General features: G+C 40.0%; 2 protein-coding genes across 2 annotated transcripts; both read left to right on the top strand.

Moving 5' to 3' along the window:
- Nucleotides 1-9,937: 9,937 nt before the first annotated feature.
- Nucleotides 9,938-11,023, top strand: LOC102509203 (olfactory receptor 4B1-like). The gene has a single exon (XM_006190269.2). It carries the CDS (start codon nt 10,019-10,021, stop codon nt 10,946-10,948), a length of 930 nt encoding a protein of 309 aa, XP_006190331.2. The 5' UTR covers nt 9,938-10,018; the 3' UTR covers nt 10,949-11,023.
- A 3,933-nt stretch (nt 11,024-14,956) lies between these two features.
- On the top strand, nt 14,957-15,886 carry LOC102509449 (olfactory receptor 4X2-like). The gene has a single exon (XM_006190270.2). The coding sequence runs from the start codon at nt 14,957-14,959 to the stop codon at nt 15,884-15,886; it is 930 nt and encodes a 309-aa protein (XP_006190332.1).
- The last annotated feature ends 448 nt before the right edge of the window (nt 15,887-16,334 follow it).

Here is a 16,334-nt window from a genome sequence, read left to right on the forward strand (position 1 = left end):
TGCTCTAATGAGATTGTCGATTTTCTGAGGGATTACTTTACCTACTGAGGGTGAGTCTACTGAGGGCTAATTACTTTGTTACAGTCTCCCTGGAAAAAACATAGGAGACAAAGGAAAACATCTTTTCAGTTGTTTTAAGAGCCAGATATTGTTTTTAAATTTAAAAATGTCTACTTAATTCACAGAAGTAGTAAAATTCTGGTTATACCACTTAGTGTTGGACACTGTGCTAGTTAGCTCTCCTTTGATTCTGCCACAGCATCAAGAAAGGAAGAAAGAAACCCTCCAAAATGTATTTTTTACACAATAAATATAAAATAATTTCATTAAGGACAAGTTGGTAGAGGGCTAAAAACTACTACACACATACAATTTTTTATTCTTTACCGATTTATTATTTATATATACATATATTAGATATAGGTTTGACTGCATACAGTAGGAAAAAAAGCAACTTAATGAGAGAGAACTATAGAAATACAGAAGTAAAAGTCCAACACCTTTGGGTGTTTCATCAATATTATCAGAAATTCAGAGTCGGCTATCTTCAGCATGTAGATTCAACCTCATGACCTTGAAGAGCATCTAATACTACATATCAAGACTGTTCAGTAAAACTTATGTGACACTGAAGATGTTCTTTATCTGTGAGGTCCAATATGGTAGTGGCTGTTGAGCTGCAGAAATGTGGTTAGTGAGACCAAAGAACTGAATTTTAATATAAAAAGCTACATGTAGCTAGTGAATGCCATATTAGACAGCACAGCTCTAGTATTTCCTCTATATCATAGGAGGCTGTAAAGGGGAAGAGGAGAGGATAAACTGATCACTTTTGTTTTTAGGAGAGGTTTCAAAAGTGTCACATAACACTTTTGCTTTCATCTTATTCAACAGAAATATGTCACATGGTCACTCTTAATTACAAGGGAGACTGGAAATTCTAATATTTTATTCGGTGTGAAATTGTTTTCTGTTAAAAATCAAGGTTTTAGTCTGTTCTCCTTTTAAAGAGAAAAGGGGAGAATGGATGTTAAGATTGGCATATTGTCTGAAGCATTCTATTATACAAAATTTATTTTGTAATTAAAAAAATTAAAATCATGGAATGCAACAGAAGCGGTTCTAAGAGGGGAATTTATAACAATAAATGCCTTAATCAAGAAACAAGAAAGATTTCAAACAAATGAAGCCCAAAGTTAGTAAAAGAAATAACAGAGCAGAAATAAATGAAATATAGACAAAGAGGAGAATAGAAAAGATCAATGGAACTAAGTACTGTTTTTTTCAAGAGATAAACAAAACAGAAAAGCCTTTAGCTACACTCACCAAGAAAAAAGAGAGAGGATTCAAATAAAATTAGTAATGAAAGAGATGTTATAACTGATACTGCAGAAATAAAAGGATCATAAGAAACTACTATAAACAATTATATGCCAACAAATTGGACAATCTGGAAGAAATGAATAAATTCTAAGAAACATACACCTAGACTGAACTGGGAAGAAAGAGGAAACCTGAACAGATTACTAGTAAAAAGACTAAATTAGTCATCAAAAACTTCCCCAAACAAGCAAAAATCCAGGACCAAATGGCTTCACTGGTGAATTCTACCAAACATTTAGAGAAATATGAATACCAACCTCACTCAAACTCTTCCAAAAAATAGAACAGGGGGGGAACTTCTAAACTCATTTTAAGAGGTCAGCATTTCCCTGATATCAAAACCAGAAAGGGGCATTACAAAAAAAAAAAAAAAAAAAAAAAAAAAAAAAAAGAAATTACAGATAAATATTCCTGATCAAACTGGAAGCAAAAATCCTCAAAAAAATTAGAGTAAACTGAATTAAACAATACATCAAAGGAATCATACATCCTAATCATGTAGGATTTATTCCAAGGATGCAAGAACGGTTCAATATCTATTGAAAGATATACTTTACTCAGGATTTGGAAGAATTAATATTGTTAAACTGTCCATACTGCCCAAAGCAATCTGCAGATTCAAAGCAATTCTTATTAAAATTCCAGTGATATTCTTCACAGAAATAGAGCAAACAATTGTAAAATTTGTGTGGAACCACAAAAGACCCAGAATAGTAAAAGCAATCTTGAAAAAGGAGAAAAAAGCAGGGGGCATTATACACGATGACTTCAAACTATATTACAAAGCTATAGTAATCAAAATAGTATGGTATTTGTGTGACAACAGACACATAAGTCAATGGAGCAGAACAGAGAGCTCAGAAATAAACCTACACATATAGGGTCAATTAATTTACAACAAAGGTGCCAAGAGTATACAATGGAGGAAGGATGGTCTCTTCAATAAACGGTTTGGGAAAACTGGACAGCCACATGCAAAATAATGAAACTAAATGACTCTCTCACACCATACACAAAAATTAACTCAAAATGGACTAAAGACTTGAATGTAAGACCTGAAACTAAAACTCTTAGAAGAAAGCAAAGGGAAAAATCTTTCTTGACATCAATCTTGGTGAATATTTTTTGGATTTGACATTAAATGGAGAGACAACAAAAGCAAAAATATATAAGTTGATCTATATCAAACTAAAAAGCCTCTGCACAGAAAAGAAAACCATAAACAAAATAAAAAGGCAGCCCACATAATGGGAGAAAATATCTGCAGATCATATATCTGATAAGAGGTTAATTCCAAAATATATGAAGAACTCATACCACTCAATAGCAAACCCCCAAACAATTAGATTAAAAAGGGGCAGATGGTCTGATTAGACACTTTTTCAGAGAAGACATACAAATGGCCAGCAGGTACACGAAAATGTGCTCAACATCACTAATTATCAGGGAGATGCAAAACAGAACCACATTGACATACCACCTCACATCCTTTAGAATGGCTATTGTCAGAAAAATGACAAGAAAAAACATGTTGGCAAGGATATGGTGAGAAGCGTGCCCTTGTACACTGTTGGTGGTAAAGTAAATTGTTACAGTCACTATGGAAAACAGTATAGAGGTTTTTCAAGATATTAAAAATAAAACTACCATATGATCCAGCAATTTTATTTGTGGCTATTTATCTGAAAGAAACTGAAACACTAACTCAAAAAGATTTATGCACCCTAATGTTCACTGCAGCATTATTCACAATAGCTAAGACATGGAGGCAACCGAAGTGTCTGTCATGGATGAATGGATAAAAAAATGTTGTATATACATACAATGGGGTATTATTCAGCCATAAACAAGAAGGAAATCTTGCCATTTGCAATAACGTGAGTGGACCTAGTGGACTCACCTAACGTGAGTGGACCACTATGCTAAGTGAAGTAAGTCAGACAGAGAACTACAAATACTGTTATGATCTTACTTATATATGGAATCTAAGAAAACAAACAGAACGGAACTCACAGGTACAGAAAACAGATCAGTGATTGCCAGAAGCAGTGGGTAGGGGTTGGGTAAAATGGGTCAAGGGGGTGAAAAGGTACAAACTTCTAGTTATAAAATAAAAAAGTCATGGGATGTAATGTACAGCATGGTGACTATAGTTAATATGACTGTATTGTATTTTTGAAAGTTGCTAAAAGAGTTAATTTTAAAAGTTCTTATGGCAATAAACATTTTTTTAAACTATGTGTGGTGATGAATATTAACTAGATTTATTGTAGTGATAATTTCATAATAAGCACAAAAATCAAATCATTATGTTGTACACCTGAAACTAATATAATGTTATATGTCAGTTATATCTCAAAAAACACATCTGCTTACTAAACATTTTTTTCCATAAAGGTGATCTGTAAGGGCTTGGTAACATCACAGAATCCAACTGTAGAATAATTTACTTAATCTTTCAACCATTTCAGGGTTTTTTGCTTTATTTAATAATTTATTCAAAAAGACAGGCATTTTTCTAACTGCTCGGATACAGAGCAATACTTAAGACAAAGAAGGTACCTGTCTTCATGAAGCTTCATGAAGTTCTAGGTAAACATTCTGTTTCTGAAGCTGCTGTGGTTAGATCAGCAGTGCGAACAGAACATTCTGTGATGATGGAAATGTTCTGTTTCTGTGATGATGGAAATGTTCTGTATCTGCGCTGATATATGGCAGAACTTAGCCATGTGGCTAGTGAACACTGGAAATATCCCTAGTTCGACTAAAGAATTGAGTTAATTTTAATTAGCAAGTTTAAATAACTACAAGTGTCTTCTGGCTACCAAACTGGGCAGCATACACCTACAGCTTTTCAGTGTTTACTTGTGCTACAAACTTATAGTTACTACTCTGGCTTAGGGGCAAAATTGCTCTTGTGCCTCAATACCCTGGTTCCTCTGTGGCTGACTACTTTTAATCTCATCGCTCACTAATCAGCTCTTCTAACCCATCCTCACATGGCCATATGCTCACCACCCCATGTCCCCACAGAGATGCCAGGGTGGCTGGAAGGAAGGGGGCACTAGTAGCAGTCACCTGCTGTGCTCAGCTAGCCCTTCGCCTTGGCCTCTCAACCTATGGATCAGGAATGAACTGTGCCTGGGGGATTTCCTGTTTTATGATTCACTGCTTCCTAAAACGACTTTTTGCAGCATTAGACCCAACTGACCATTCCTTCCTTGAAACAATATCTTCACTTTATCTTTATGCCACCATCTTGGTTCCTTCCCTACCACATTAACCACCTTTCTTTTCTTTTGCTGATTCTTTCTTGTTCCTCCGATTTCTTAACATCAGCATGCTGTAGGGCTATGTTCTCATGCTAATTCTGTCTGAGTCTCTAAGGAGATCTTATTGAGTCTCATGGCTTTAAATACCATTCATGTGTTTATAACTCTCAAACTTATAGCTCAACCTTGACCTTGCCCCTGAACTTTGATTCATATATTCAACTATCATGTCAACATCTCTACTGGTGTTTTGAAAAGCAAACTTCACTTAACATGTCCAAATCCATACTCTGAATCTTCCCAGGTCCCATGCTTTTCCTATGGTAATTCCAGTCTCAGTAATGGTAACTCAATTTTCATTGCTCAAGTCTAACCTGGAGGTATTCTTGAATTTTCTCTTTCTTTCTCTCCTCTCAATGAAGACATCAGCAAATCTAGTTGTGCTTTCAGAATGTCCAGAATATGACCACTTCTTAAAATCTTCAATACTACAGTCCTGGCAAAGACATAAACATCTATTGGCTGTGTTATTGTGATGTTCTCCTAACTGGCTTCCTTATATTTCCCATGTCCCCTTCCTTATTCTCATAACAGCAGAGATCTTGACAAGAGCCGGCCTTTCCTTACTACCACTAGCAATCTCTATTCTCCTTAACCTGTTTTGTTTTTCTTCATAGGGCTTATTAACGATTGGCTTGCATATCAAGTTTTATTTGCTTATATTGTTGTTATTATTTTTACCTCCATCATCTTGGTGGGAATATGAAGGGTGTAATCACCTTGATTTAAGGACTTTTTTTTTCACTGCCAAATCTTTAGCACCTAGAGCAGTGCTCTGCATATAAAGGACACAATACCATTCACTGAGTGAAAGTATGAATGGCTGGATGGATGAATGGCATCTCTTTCTGAGGAAATTCTCACTCTATTATATTATTATCACCATTATTATTGATGGAGAGGCTGAGGCACAGGGAGTCTAAGCAACTCATACGTAAATGTTAGAATTGGAAAGAACAATGGATATAGTCTAGCCCAACTCAATCATTTCATCTGGAAGTGAAAACAGGAGAGTGTGAGAGGTGCAGAGGCGGAACAACGTGATTAAGACAGATAGTTAATCAATTACTGAACCAGAGTGAATGCCTAGGGGTCCTGGCTCCCTATTTGGTCCTCTTTATTCTCTATTAATTTTCCTTTTCATTCTCAGCAGTCCGTTCTGGAAAAAATGTTCCCTTTTTGTCTTTCTTTCAACTTTCTTCTCTTACGAGCTCATTACTGGGTACAAAACTTTACGGAAATCTCACTAAGCTAATTGAAAAGATTTTGAACCTTTCCTAAGTCAAGGTTTATTAGACAAAGTTTTACCCTAGAGAAAAGAAATTCCATGGGGAAGTTGTTTCCTTGATTATAGTGTGTGGCTTAATGTATTCAAGGATCTTAACTTATTGAAGGATCTAAGCATTTAATTACAACACTTGGAGTTTCACTGGGTGCGTAGGTTTTTTTTTTTTCAATGAAAATCAGGATTTAAAATCTCTGGGCTTGCTGATTTCTGTAGCATTTGGTTATTTCCTAGGTATTATGAATCCAGTTATCAACCCAGATCCAGATCCCCTGAATTTCCCCCCTTTTATTTTTGTGATTCATCTTAGACACCATCTGCTTTGTTTTCTAAAAGCTCCCAGGATTGTTGGTGATTTGTTCTTGCAGACAAAGTTTGACCCCTGAGTGGCAGTAGCAACCAGCACCTAGTCATCAATGCTGAAAGAACACTGATTTCTGAAACCCGGCGAATAACTAGCGTGTGTCTTGGGAAACCAGTTAATCTCTCTCGGCCTCTGTCAGCTCATCTATAAGCAAAGGAGGTCGCAGTAAAAGGTCTCTAAGTCTTTTCAGCTCCAGTCACAGTGGCTTAGCTGCGTGTGACCAGGACTTTGCTCACTGGAGGACCTCAGTGAAAAATCAACTGAGTTGGTAATCTTAGCCAAGGCACCTTGCTTCACAGGGACCAGGATGCCCAGAGAGGAATTCAATTCTCCATCCCATCGTAGTTTCACCAAACCAGATCATCTCTTTGAGTAATGATCGATTCCAGCAGAGTGGCTAACTTCATGCTGAATTGGAGATACTTGAGTGCATCTGAGATCCATCTGACTCAATTCCTCACTCCAAGGCAGGAGGAACCACACCGGATATTTTTTACCGATAGGTAGGTGACATGGCTGGAAGTAAAGTGCCAAGTCTCTAAACGGCCATAGGATATTGGGCAAGTCAGTTCCTCTCTTACAGCTGCAAGTGTCCATTTGTTAAATGATCTGGTTGGGTTTGAAGATTATTTTCATGAGGCGGGGAAGGGAGTAATGAATTCAGTTTGTTTATTTATTTTTATTGTGGTAAATTACACAAAACATGAAATTTGATGAATTTAAAGTTCTTTACAATTTTGGGATTCTGTGAGGTACTGTTTGGGAGTTAGGAAGTGGGACTGGAATGGGGGCCTCATTACATCACTCTGAGATCAGTCACTTGGCATATGAAGCTTTCTATTATATTTCCTCTGGCCATTGTTGGCATTCTATCATGATGCTCTGGTCCAGAGCCCAGCAGGTTACCTGATGTAGAGACTACATGCTCAAAGGCTGATTTAGGCTTTTATATACTGGTCACATCCCCCCCCCCCCCCCCCAGATTCTAGCTGAGGGAATCTTGTGGGGAGAGAGGAGATATTTCTTGCCAGCCCAGCGGGAGAGATGGTGGAAATGGGCTAAGAGGTGGGGTAGCAGAGAGAGGAATAAACACTGAAAGGCAGAGATGACAGAAAAGGAAGATGTGGTTTTTAAAGAGAATGGCTATCACACATTTATTAAAGCTTAAACTGTGCATGCTTTACATTCAGCAGTTTCACCTATACCAAGAATCCTTATGGATATATTTACACAAATATGCACAAAGTAATCCCCAACCCCAAAGAAAACTATGAGACTTAGATTTTTTTAGATATATGTAAAATTTTGAAACAGTGTCCGATACTTTGTAAATAATCAATGTGAACTCTTTATTTGTACAAAGATATTAATTATAGTGAGGATTATAGTAATCAATAAAAATCTATCTAAATGTCCAGCACAGGAGAATGGTTAAATAAACCGTACTTTATCAAAAAACCACAAAGAGAATGGCTATCAGTTATTCCTTCCATTAGGGGTGAAGGCTGGAAAAACTGGACCTTTTGTGATCCCTCTCGTGCCTCTGAGTGATCTCTCAGAACGGTCCTAGAATACTTTCCTTAGTTTCTCTAGTTGATCCAAAACCACTGAGTTCACACTCATACAAGAAAGATTTGTATTGGCGGATAAATATACCTTGGACTTCTTACAAAAGGGAATGTTTAATTTTAACTCTTCCCTGACGTGTTGTGTACCTAGAAGTTGTATAGATACTGGTCAAAGAGCACAGGATCTGTGGTTCACCTGCTTGGGTTGAAATCCTGGCTCCACTCCTGTGTAGCTTTAGGCCAGTTAATTCACTTAACTGTGTTTATTTATTTTTTCCCTCTTACGTAAAAAGGGGTGTTAATTATAATAGTCACAACACAGGTTTGTTCTGGGAATTAATTGATGAGTATAGAACAAACAAAACAAAACAGAAACAGACTCCTGGATACAGAGAACAAACTGGTGACTGCCAGAGGGGAAGGGTGTGGGGGGGATGAATGAAACAGGTGAAGGGTATTAAGAGGTACAAGCTTCCGGCTGTAAAGTAAGTAAGTCACAGGCATGTAGAGTATACAGAGGGAATATAGTTAACAATATTGTGACAACTTCGTATGGTGACTTATGATTACTAGTCTTATTGTGGTGATACTATGTTGTATCCCTGAAACAAATGGACTAGTGTATGTTAATTACAACTCAAAAATGTGTGACATATGATGCTATTGAAGTACTAGCTATTATTGTCAACTAAAATGCAATTAATAATAAAGATGTAAGAAAAATATCAAGCAGATAATTTTGAATACTAGGACAGTGTATTTCTTGGTAGCATATATATAAAAACAGTACCATAATTATAAAGAATCTGCTAATTGCTAAAAAAGAATTGTGATACAGTACTACTGTAAGAGAACAAAGGATGGAATATATTATTCCCATGGTAATGAGGTTCCTCACACAATCTAGAAAGAAGAGAATATTTCACACAGAGAAAGGAGAAAGAAAATTTTGGACTGGGAAATAGCTGTATAATGTGCATTTAAGGGATGACAATAAGGTTGCAAAAAAAATAGGCGATGGCCAGTTTAGGACGAATCTGGAATCCATGCTAAGACTATTGGAGTTTGTGCTGTGGGCAATGAGGAAGTGTTGATAGATTTTAGGTAGAGTAGTAGACTGATTTGATACGCATTTAAGGAAAATCACCAAAGTATTTTTTCAATGCTCAGAGAAGAGAAGATACATATGCGTTGGAGTTTTAATGGCAAGATTCACTGAACACGTAAGCCTGGAATTGGGGTTGGAAGGTGGGTAGGACTGGAAGGAACAAGGAGAGGGCATTTCTGGTGAAAGGGGTCTCTGTGGTAGAAGTGAGGAGAGTGGGCTTGTGGGATGTGGAGAGGACCCTGAATTAAACAGAGGTGAGTGGAAGTTTAGTGAGTGAGAGCGTGAGGTTATGAAAGTCTTTAACAGTAAGTCAGAGGAGCTCAGGGTTTCCCCCATTTACTCCCAAGCAGTGGAGGATCTGAGGAAAGAAGGGTCTAGGAAACAACTTTCTGGCTGCAGAGTGCACGATGGATGGAGTGGGAGGTTGTGGAGACTAAGTGGCTTTGGTAATTTAGACATCGGCTGACAGCAGGCGTGAAGGTGGTGGCAGCAAGATTGGGGAGAAAGTGTGAGGGTTTATAGATAAAATTTATGGGAAGTGAAGGAATCCAGGAGAAGTGTTTTATGGAGATTCCCTGTTAAGAGAGAGCTATCAAGATACAATAAAGATGGTAAAAATGTGGGTGCTGGACTTGAGTGGCTCCCCAAATTCAGAATATCTTACAGTGGATTAGAAAGAACCCAGACTGAAGTCAGAAAGTCTGGTTCTGAGTCCTAGAATTTGCTACTTTCTGTGTGATCCTGGGTAAATAACCATTTCTCTGAGCCTTAATCTGCTAATATAAAAATTGTTAGAGTGGTCATCTGTAATGCTGATTGAGCACACGTTGGCTGAATGAATGAGTCCGCGCTACGTTTGTATTGTAAAGTGGTTTGCACTGTCTCACTTGCTATGAACGAGGTGAATTGGTTACAACCAGTATTTGTTTCATTGCAGGTTTCTGATTACTTCCTGCCCAGTACCTATGAATCACTTCCATGGCAAATACAAATAATGTGACCGAGTTAATCATCACCGGCCTTTTCCAGGACCCAGAGGTGCAGAGAGTGTGCTTTGTGGTGTTTCTTCCTGTGTACGTGGCCACGGTGGTGGGCAATGGTCTCATCGTTCTGATGGTCAAAGTCAGTAAGAGGCTGCATTCCCCCATGTACTTCTTCCTTAGCTACCTGTCCCTGGTGGAGATCAGCTATTCCTCCACTGTTGTCCCTAAGTTCATCACAGACTTACTTGCCAAGATTAAAACCATCTCCCTGGAGGGCTGTGTGGCTCAGATATTCTTCTTTCACTTCTTTGGGGTCACTGAGATACTCTTGCTTGTGGTGATGGCCTATGACCGCTATGTGGCCATCTGCAAACCCCTTCACTACACAACCATCATGAGCCGGCCTGTGTGTCACCGTCTGGTGGCTGGTTCCTGGCTGGGGGGAATTTTTCACTCTATGGTGCAGATTGTTGTCACTCTCCAATTATCCTTTTGTGGTCCCAATGTGATTGACCACTACTTCTGTGACCTCCATCCCTTATTCAAGCTTGCCTGCACTGACACCTCTGTGGAGGGGCTTATTGTGTTGGCCAACAGTGGATTATTCTCTATCTTCTCCTTCCTTCTCCTGGTGTCCTCCTATGTTGTCATCCTGGTCAACCTGAGGAACCACTCAGCAGAGGGAAGACGCAAAGCGCTCTCCACCTGTGCCTCTCACATCACAGTGGTCATGTTGTTCTTTGGTCCTGCCATCTTCCTCTACATGCGACCACCCTCCACCTTCACTGAGGACAAACTGGTGGCCGTGTTCTACACAGTGGTCACTCCCATGCTGAACCCCATCATTTACACACTCAGAAACGCAGAGGTGAGAATCGCCATGAGGAGGTTGTGGGGTAAGAAAGTGAATTCAGGAGTGGAATAAAAATGAAAATCTGAAAAAGCTCCCCAATAAGCCTGAGCAGTAATGACAGAAGAAACACTACTTAAAGTCATAATGTGAGTGCGATTAAGTTAGAAACGCTACTTTGTTAGCATTCTTAATGGAGAATCTGAGATTGTATTTGCACCTCATATATTTTTGGTTTCTCATATACTACCTTGTTCCATGTAAGACCTGAGGAGGTAATGCCATGTTGTATTTTATTTTATTGGGGGGGGTTATAATTGAGGAAATTTTATTTTCTTTATTTTCTTTTTATTTTTCAATTGACGCTGTAGGCGGTTTACAACGTTGGGTGCTGTGTTGTATTTTAGTGGGCTCCTTATACTCCGTGGTATCAGTCATAGCCCTTTCCTCACTGTGCCTATTTTGGAAAATGCTGAAAATTCCTTCTCTTCTTTGGTGATCCATAGTGCAAGGTGCACAGATTTCAGCAAGGAACATCTGAACTTGAATTCCCACCGTGTCATCTTCTACCTGTACAACTTTGGGCTCATTCACTTTTCCGTGGTGTTAGCGTGCTGTGGTTTGTGGAAAGACTGTGGCACCTGGAGACAGAAGATTACACTTTGCTTTGTCTCCCCCATCAATGTGATCTTATTGGACTCCCAGGAAGGCTTTTCTACTTCATTGGAGCCCCTGCCACATTAATATGATTATAATATCTGAAATTCCATGGTAGAAGCTTTATTTCACAAGAGGAAGGCATTGTTAGAAGGGAAATGTCTCTGAAGGTGAAATACAATAAAACTATCGTTAACCATTAGTATTGTTACTGAGTCCAAACTTGTTCTGCTCACCGCACGACAGGCCAATAAATCAGGAGGTGAGGTATTGGGGGAAGGAATAATAACTTTATTCAGAAAGCCAGCAGACTGAGAAAATAGGGAACTAATGTTCTAGAGAACAATCTTCTCCAAGTCAGAATTCAGGCTCCTTTTATACTGAAAAGGGGGAGGGGGTATGGTTGGTTGTTGCAAACTTCTTGGTGTTGGAATCCTTTATTCCTACAGCTGTCCATGTGGGTCAGGTCATCATGTCCCTGTAAACCGCCAACAAGACAACTGCTATTCTCTGTTCTGCAACTTTTTACTTCTATATGAATGGAAAAGTGTACCCTTAAAGGGTAGAGCCTTGAGGATGCTGAATGTATATTTCAGGCTACAGAAAACATTCTTTTATAAAAGGTGCAGAACCAGCATGACTCAGCCCAGGAAACAGAGCACAGGGTTAGAGCTAAAGGAACAGATCTAATATGGGGTCAGATATGTCCTCCCCTATCATAATACGTTAATCTGAACAATTTTACAGGACCATTCCCTTTCTAGACAGCTTGTTATCTGAGCACTGGTATATGGTTTAAGCCAAATCCAGCCCATTTCATATGGCCTGTGAGCTAAGAAAGGCTTTCACATTTTTAAGTGCTTGAAAAAAAATCGAAGTAGCATAGTATTTTGTGACATATGAAACTTACATGAACTTCAAGTTCTAGTGCCCATAAATAAGGTTTTATTGGACGGTAGTCATGCTCACTATTTTACTTCGTGTTAGGGTGGCCTGGTTAAGCAGTTGTGCCAGAGACAGTACGGTCTGCAAAGCTTATATATTTACTATTTAACCTTTTCCTGAAAAAGTTTGCCAGGCCCTGGTTTAAGCCATAATAACACTTTAGCTTGCTCAGCAAGAAATTTGGAGGCCAGTGTTTCCAGGGCGGTTTTGTTGCTTCTCTGATGCTGGGGCACCTGGCGACTGCCTCTTTCATTCTCCTGGCTGTCCCCTTGTTGCTGAAACACAGCCTCCTTACCTGCTTACTGAATTGAGACTTGAGGACAGAGTTTTGGATGAAGTAGAGAAGGCAGCTTTCTTTCTTTGCCAGGCAAAGGAGGTCACACTAATACATGGTATAAAATCTGTGCCAGATACACTCACGTGTACCACTCAACTCAGAAGAAATTCTGTTATATCTCTACTAGGGTATCTCGACAGTAGCACTGTTGACATTTTGGATCAGATAATTCTTTGCTGTGGGGGGCTGTCCTGTGCCTGGTAGGATGTGTCCTAGAAACCATGACCTCTACCTGCTAGATACCAGTAGGCTCTCTTCTCCACCTAGTTTGTGACAATGAAAAATGTCTCCGGATATTGCCAAGTGTCCTCTAGGAGAGACATTGCCCCTGACTGAGAACCACCGATCTGTGCACATTTCTCCTGCTATCCAAAAGGAGACTGTCCTTAGGACGTGACATTTTGTAAACGTAAATGATGTAAAGCGAACAGACGATAACCTTCGGATGCATCCGGCTAATGAATACACAAAACAAATCAGGATAAAGCACGGATGCTCACAGTCACAGCTGAAGGCTACTGCAGCTTGATGCTGAGAAGCTGGGCAGTGCGGCTCACCGCTGGGGGCGGGGGGGGGGGGCTCTGTAACTCTGCAAGACAAACACTGCTGTTTTTGCTTTTTACCCTTTTCCATAAAACCAAAAATCCTCTTTGGATCCTCCTTCTGTCCACACACACACAAAAAAACAGGTACTAATGTAAAAGTGAGGTGGCTTTTTCGAAGTGAACTTTTGAAAAGTGGGGAATACCTGTACCTTCATCCACACCAAAGCCAAGGAGAAGTGCTATTTCAGTTTTCTGATACTTGTCGCCCGTATTCCTTGGATCCATCCTCTCAGTGGTGTCATTTCATGTAAAGCCACATAATTGAGTCCATGATAAGCCAGAGCTGTATCTAACTGACCACTGAACAGCGCAGAGCCGCACAGCCCAGCTGCCCTGTGGACACTGGGTGAAAGTAATTTACATTTTCTATTGATTTCTGAAGTTATGTTACCTACAAGGAAGTCTGAGTTGTTAGTATCCAGGTCCTGCTTCCCACAAGGTAAGCTGCCTGATTAGGAAAGGGAAAGGCATGGCTCTCTGGGGACCAGTCTTCTCTCACTTGATCATCATGCCTTCCCCCTGGTATCTCTTAAGCCGAGTGAACTCAAGGCTGAGTTGCCAGAATTCTTATTTTTCTGTGGAATACATAGGATGCAATTCTATTGTGTTCTTTTGTTTTAAATCAGGTGAAGTAGACCCAGTGGTCTTGTCTTCACCATTCCTAAGCCCAAGGCTGCAGGAGGAGCAGATCCTCTATCTGGAAACTTCTGAGAGGCAGGAGCTCTGGTTGACAGCTTGGCCTTACTGCTTTCAGACTGAAAAACTGGGAGACCTGCATGATCTGGTGGCTGTTCTCAGGGCATTATTTGCATATCTGTGGTCAGGACAGAAATAGGAACTGTGGTGAGAACAGCAAAGCCACAGAAACACTGGGGTGAGTTTTGTCTTGTGAGCATGCACTTCTTTTTCATGTGATGATTACAGTTCCACTTTGAAGGTAAAGGGAATGGTGCCAGGAAGCCCATGGCATTTTACAAAGTGCTCTCAGATCGGTTTGGTCTTTGCTCAAGGCGAGCATAGTGCTAGATATGGGATTCAGGGATGGAGAAAAGTGTGATCTTGGTCCTCGGGGACCTTTGTTCTTGCAGTATTTACTGAACGCTTGCAATGTACCAAATACTGTGCTACAAAGGCAAGGGAAGATCTGTATCTACTATTCCCTCATTCTGTGTTCATTCACTGAAAGCTCTTTTGTAGAGGTGCTTCAGTTAGCACTGGAGATGGAGTGTTGAACAAGCTGCAATCTCTGCCCCGAGAAAGTTCAGTTTTCTGGGACAGATAATCACATAAAACAATTCCAAGTCAGTGTGTCAAGTGCTGCATTTCCGGAATGTCCTGAGAGAAGAGGGCCACTGACTGTAGGGTCTATGGATTGGGAAGATGGATTTCCTGTCTCTGAGAAGACTCCGAATTTGCAGTTTCAATGCTAGCATTTCAAATACACAGGGGATTATTATGCAACTCACCTGCTTAACAAAGTGGTCTTTTGTATCATTTCAGGTCACCCTACCTAAATTATTGCCTTCTAGTGGTGACTTCATGGCTGACACACGCAATGTGACAGAATTCATTTTTCTGGGACTTTCTCCTAATCGGGATGTGCAGAAAGTTTGCTTTGTGATATTTCTGCTCTTATACACAGCAATTGTGCTGGGCAATTTGCTCATTGTGCTCACTGTCATGACCAGCAGAAGCCTCGGTTCCCCCATGTACTTCTTCCTCAGCTACCTGTCCTTTGTGGAGATCTGCTACTCCTCTACCACAGTCCCCAAGCTCATCTCAGATTTGCTGGCTGAAAGGAAAGCCATATCTTTCTGGGGCTGCATGACACAGCTTTCCTTTATCCACTTCTTTGCTGGCACTGAGATTTTCCTGCTCACTGTGATGGCCTACGACCGCTACGTGGCCATCTGCAAGCCCCTCAACTACACCACCATCATGAACCGGCAGGTGTGCGCTGTCCTGGTGGGAGTAGCATGGGCGGGGGGCATTGTGCATTCCTTGGCTCAAATCCTTCTCATCTTCCGCTTGCCTTTCTGTGGCCCCAATGTGATTGACCACTACTTCTGTGATGTGCTTCCTCTGCTCAAACTTGCCTGTTCTGACACCTTCCTCATTGGTCTCCTGATTGTTGCTAATGGGGGGACCCTGTCTGTGATCAGCTTCGTGGTCCTGGTAGCCTCCTACGTGGTCATTTTGCTCCATGTGAAGAACCAAAGCTCTGAGGGGCGGCGCAAGGCCCTCTCCACCTGTGGGTCCCATATCACTGTGGTCACCTTGTTCTTTGGGCCCTGCATCTTCATCTATCTGAGGACCTCTACCACTCTGCCTGCGGACAAGATGGTGGCTGTGTTTTACACAGTGATCACCCCACTCCTCAACCCTGTCATCTACTCCTTCAGAAATGCTGAAGTGAAGAAGGCCATGAGAAGGCTGTGGATCAGGACAATGAAACTAGGTGAGAAATAGAGGCTGAGTCTTGGTGGTGTTTCATGGATTTAGAATGATGCTGCATCCCAACTGAAGGGGCAGAAGGGATGGGGGACAGGTCCCAGGACTTGTTAGTTCTAGAGTTATTCTAACTGATTTCTATCTTCAACAACTTAATTCTAATCGCTTGTAAAATATTTCTCTTATAGATGTACTATTATTTAACTAGCTATTTTTTGTTAGATGTTTTAGATCATTTCTAATTTTTTACTAATTAAATAACACTGTGGTTAAATATTCATGGATATAAAATTTTAAATCTACTTTGATTTTTTTTAAAAGCTCACTTGCTATAGTAACTTTTTTTGTTTTAAAAGGTATAGCAACTTTTGCTGCAAAATGTTAAATTGATTCTTAGAAAGGTTGTTATACTTAATCTTCCTTGTGAAAGTAGTCCTGACAGAATGAACATTATCATTTACCGTTT

The sequence above is a fragment of the Camelus ferus genome, chromosome 10 (assembly GCF_009834535.1).
Source record: "Camelus ferus isolate YT-003-E chromosome 10, BCGSAC_Cfer_1.0, whole genome shotgun sequence".
Classification (NCBI taxonomy): Eukaryota; Metazoa; Chordata; class Mammalia; order Artiodactyla; family Camelidae; genus Camelus; species Camelus ferus.

What these genes read in the sequence shown, in the direction of transcription:
- LOC102509203 (XM_006190269.2), top strand. Translation starts at nt 10,019, where the DNA reads ATGGCAAATACAAATAATGTGACCGAGTTAATCATCACCGGCCTTTTC.
- LOC102509449 (XM_006190270.2), top strand. Translation starts at nt 14,957, where the DNA reads ATGGCTGACACACGCAATGTGACAGAATTCATTTTTCTGGGACTTTCT.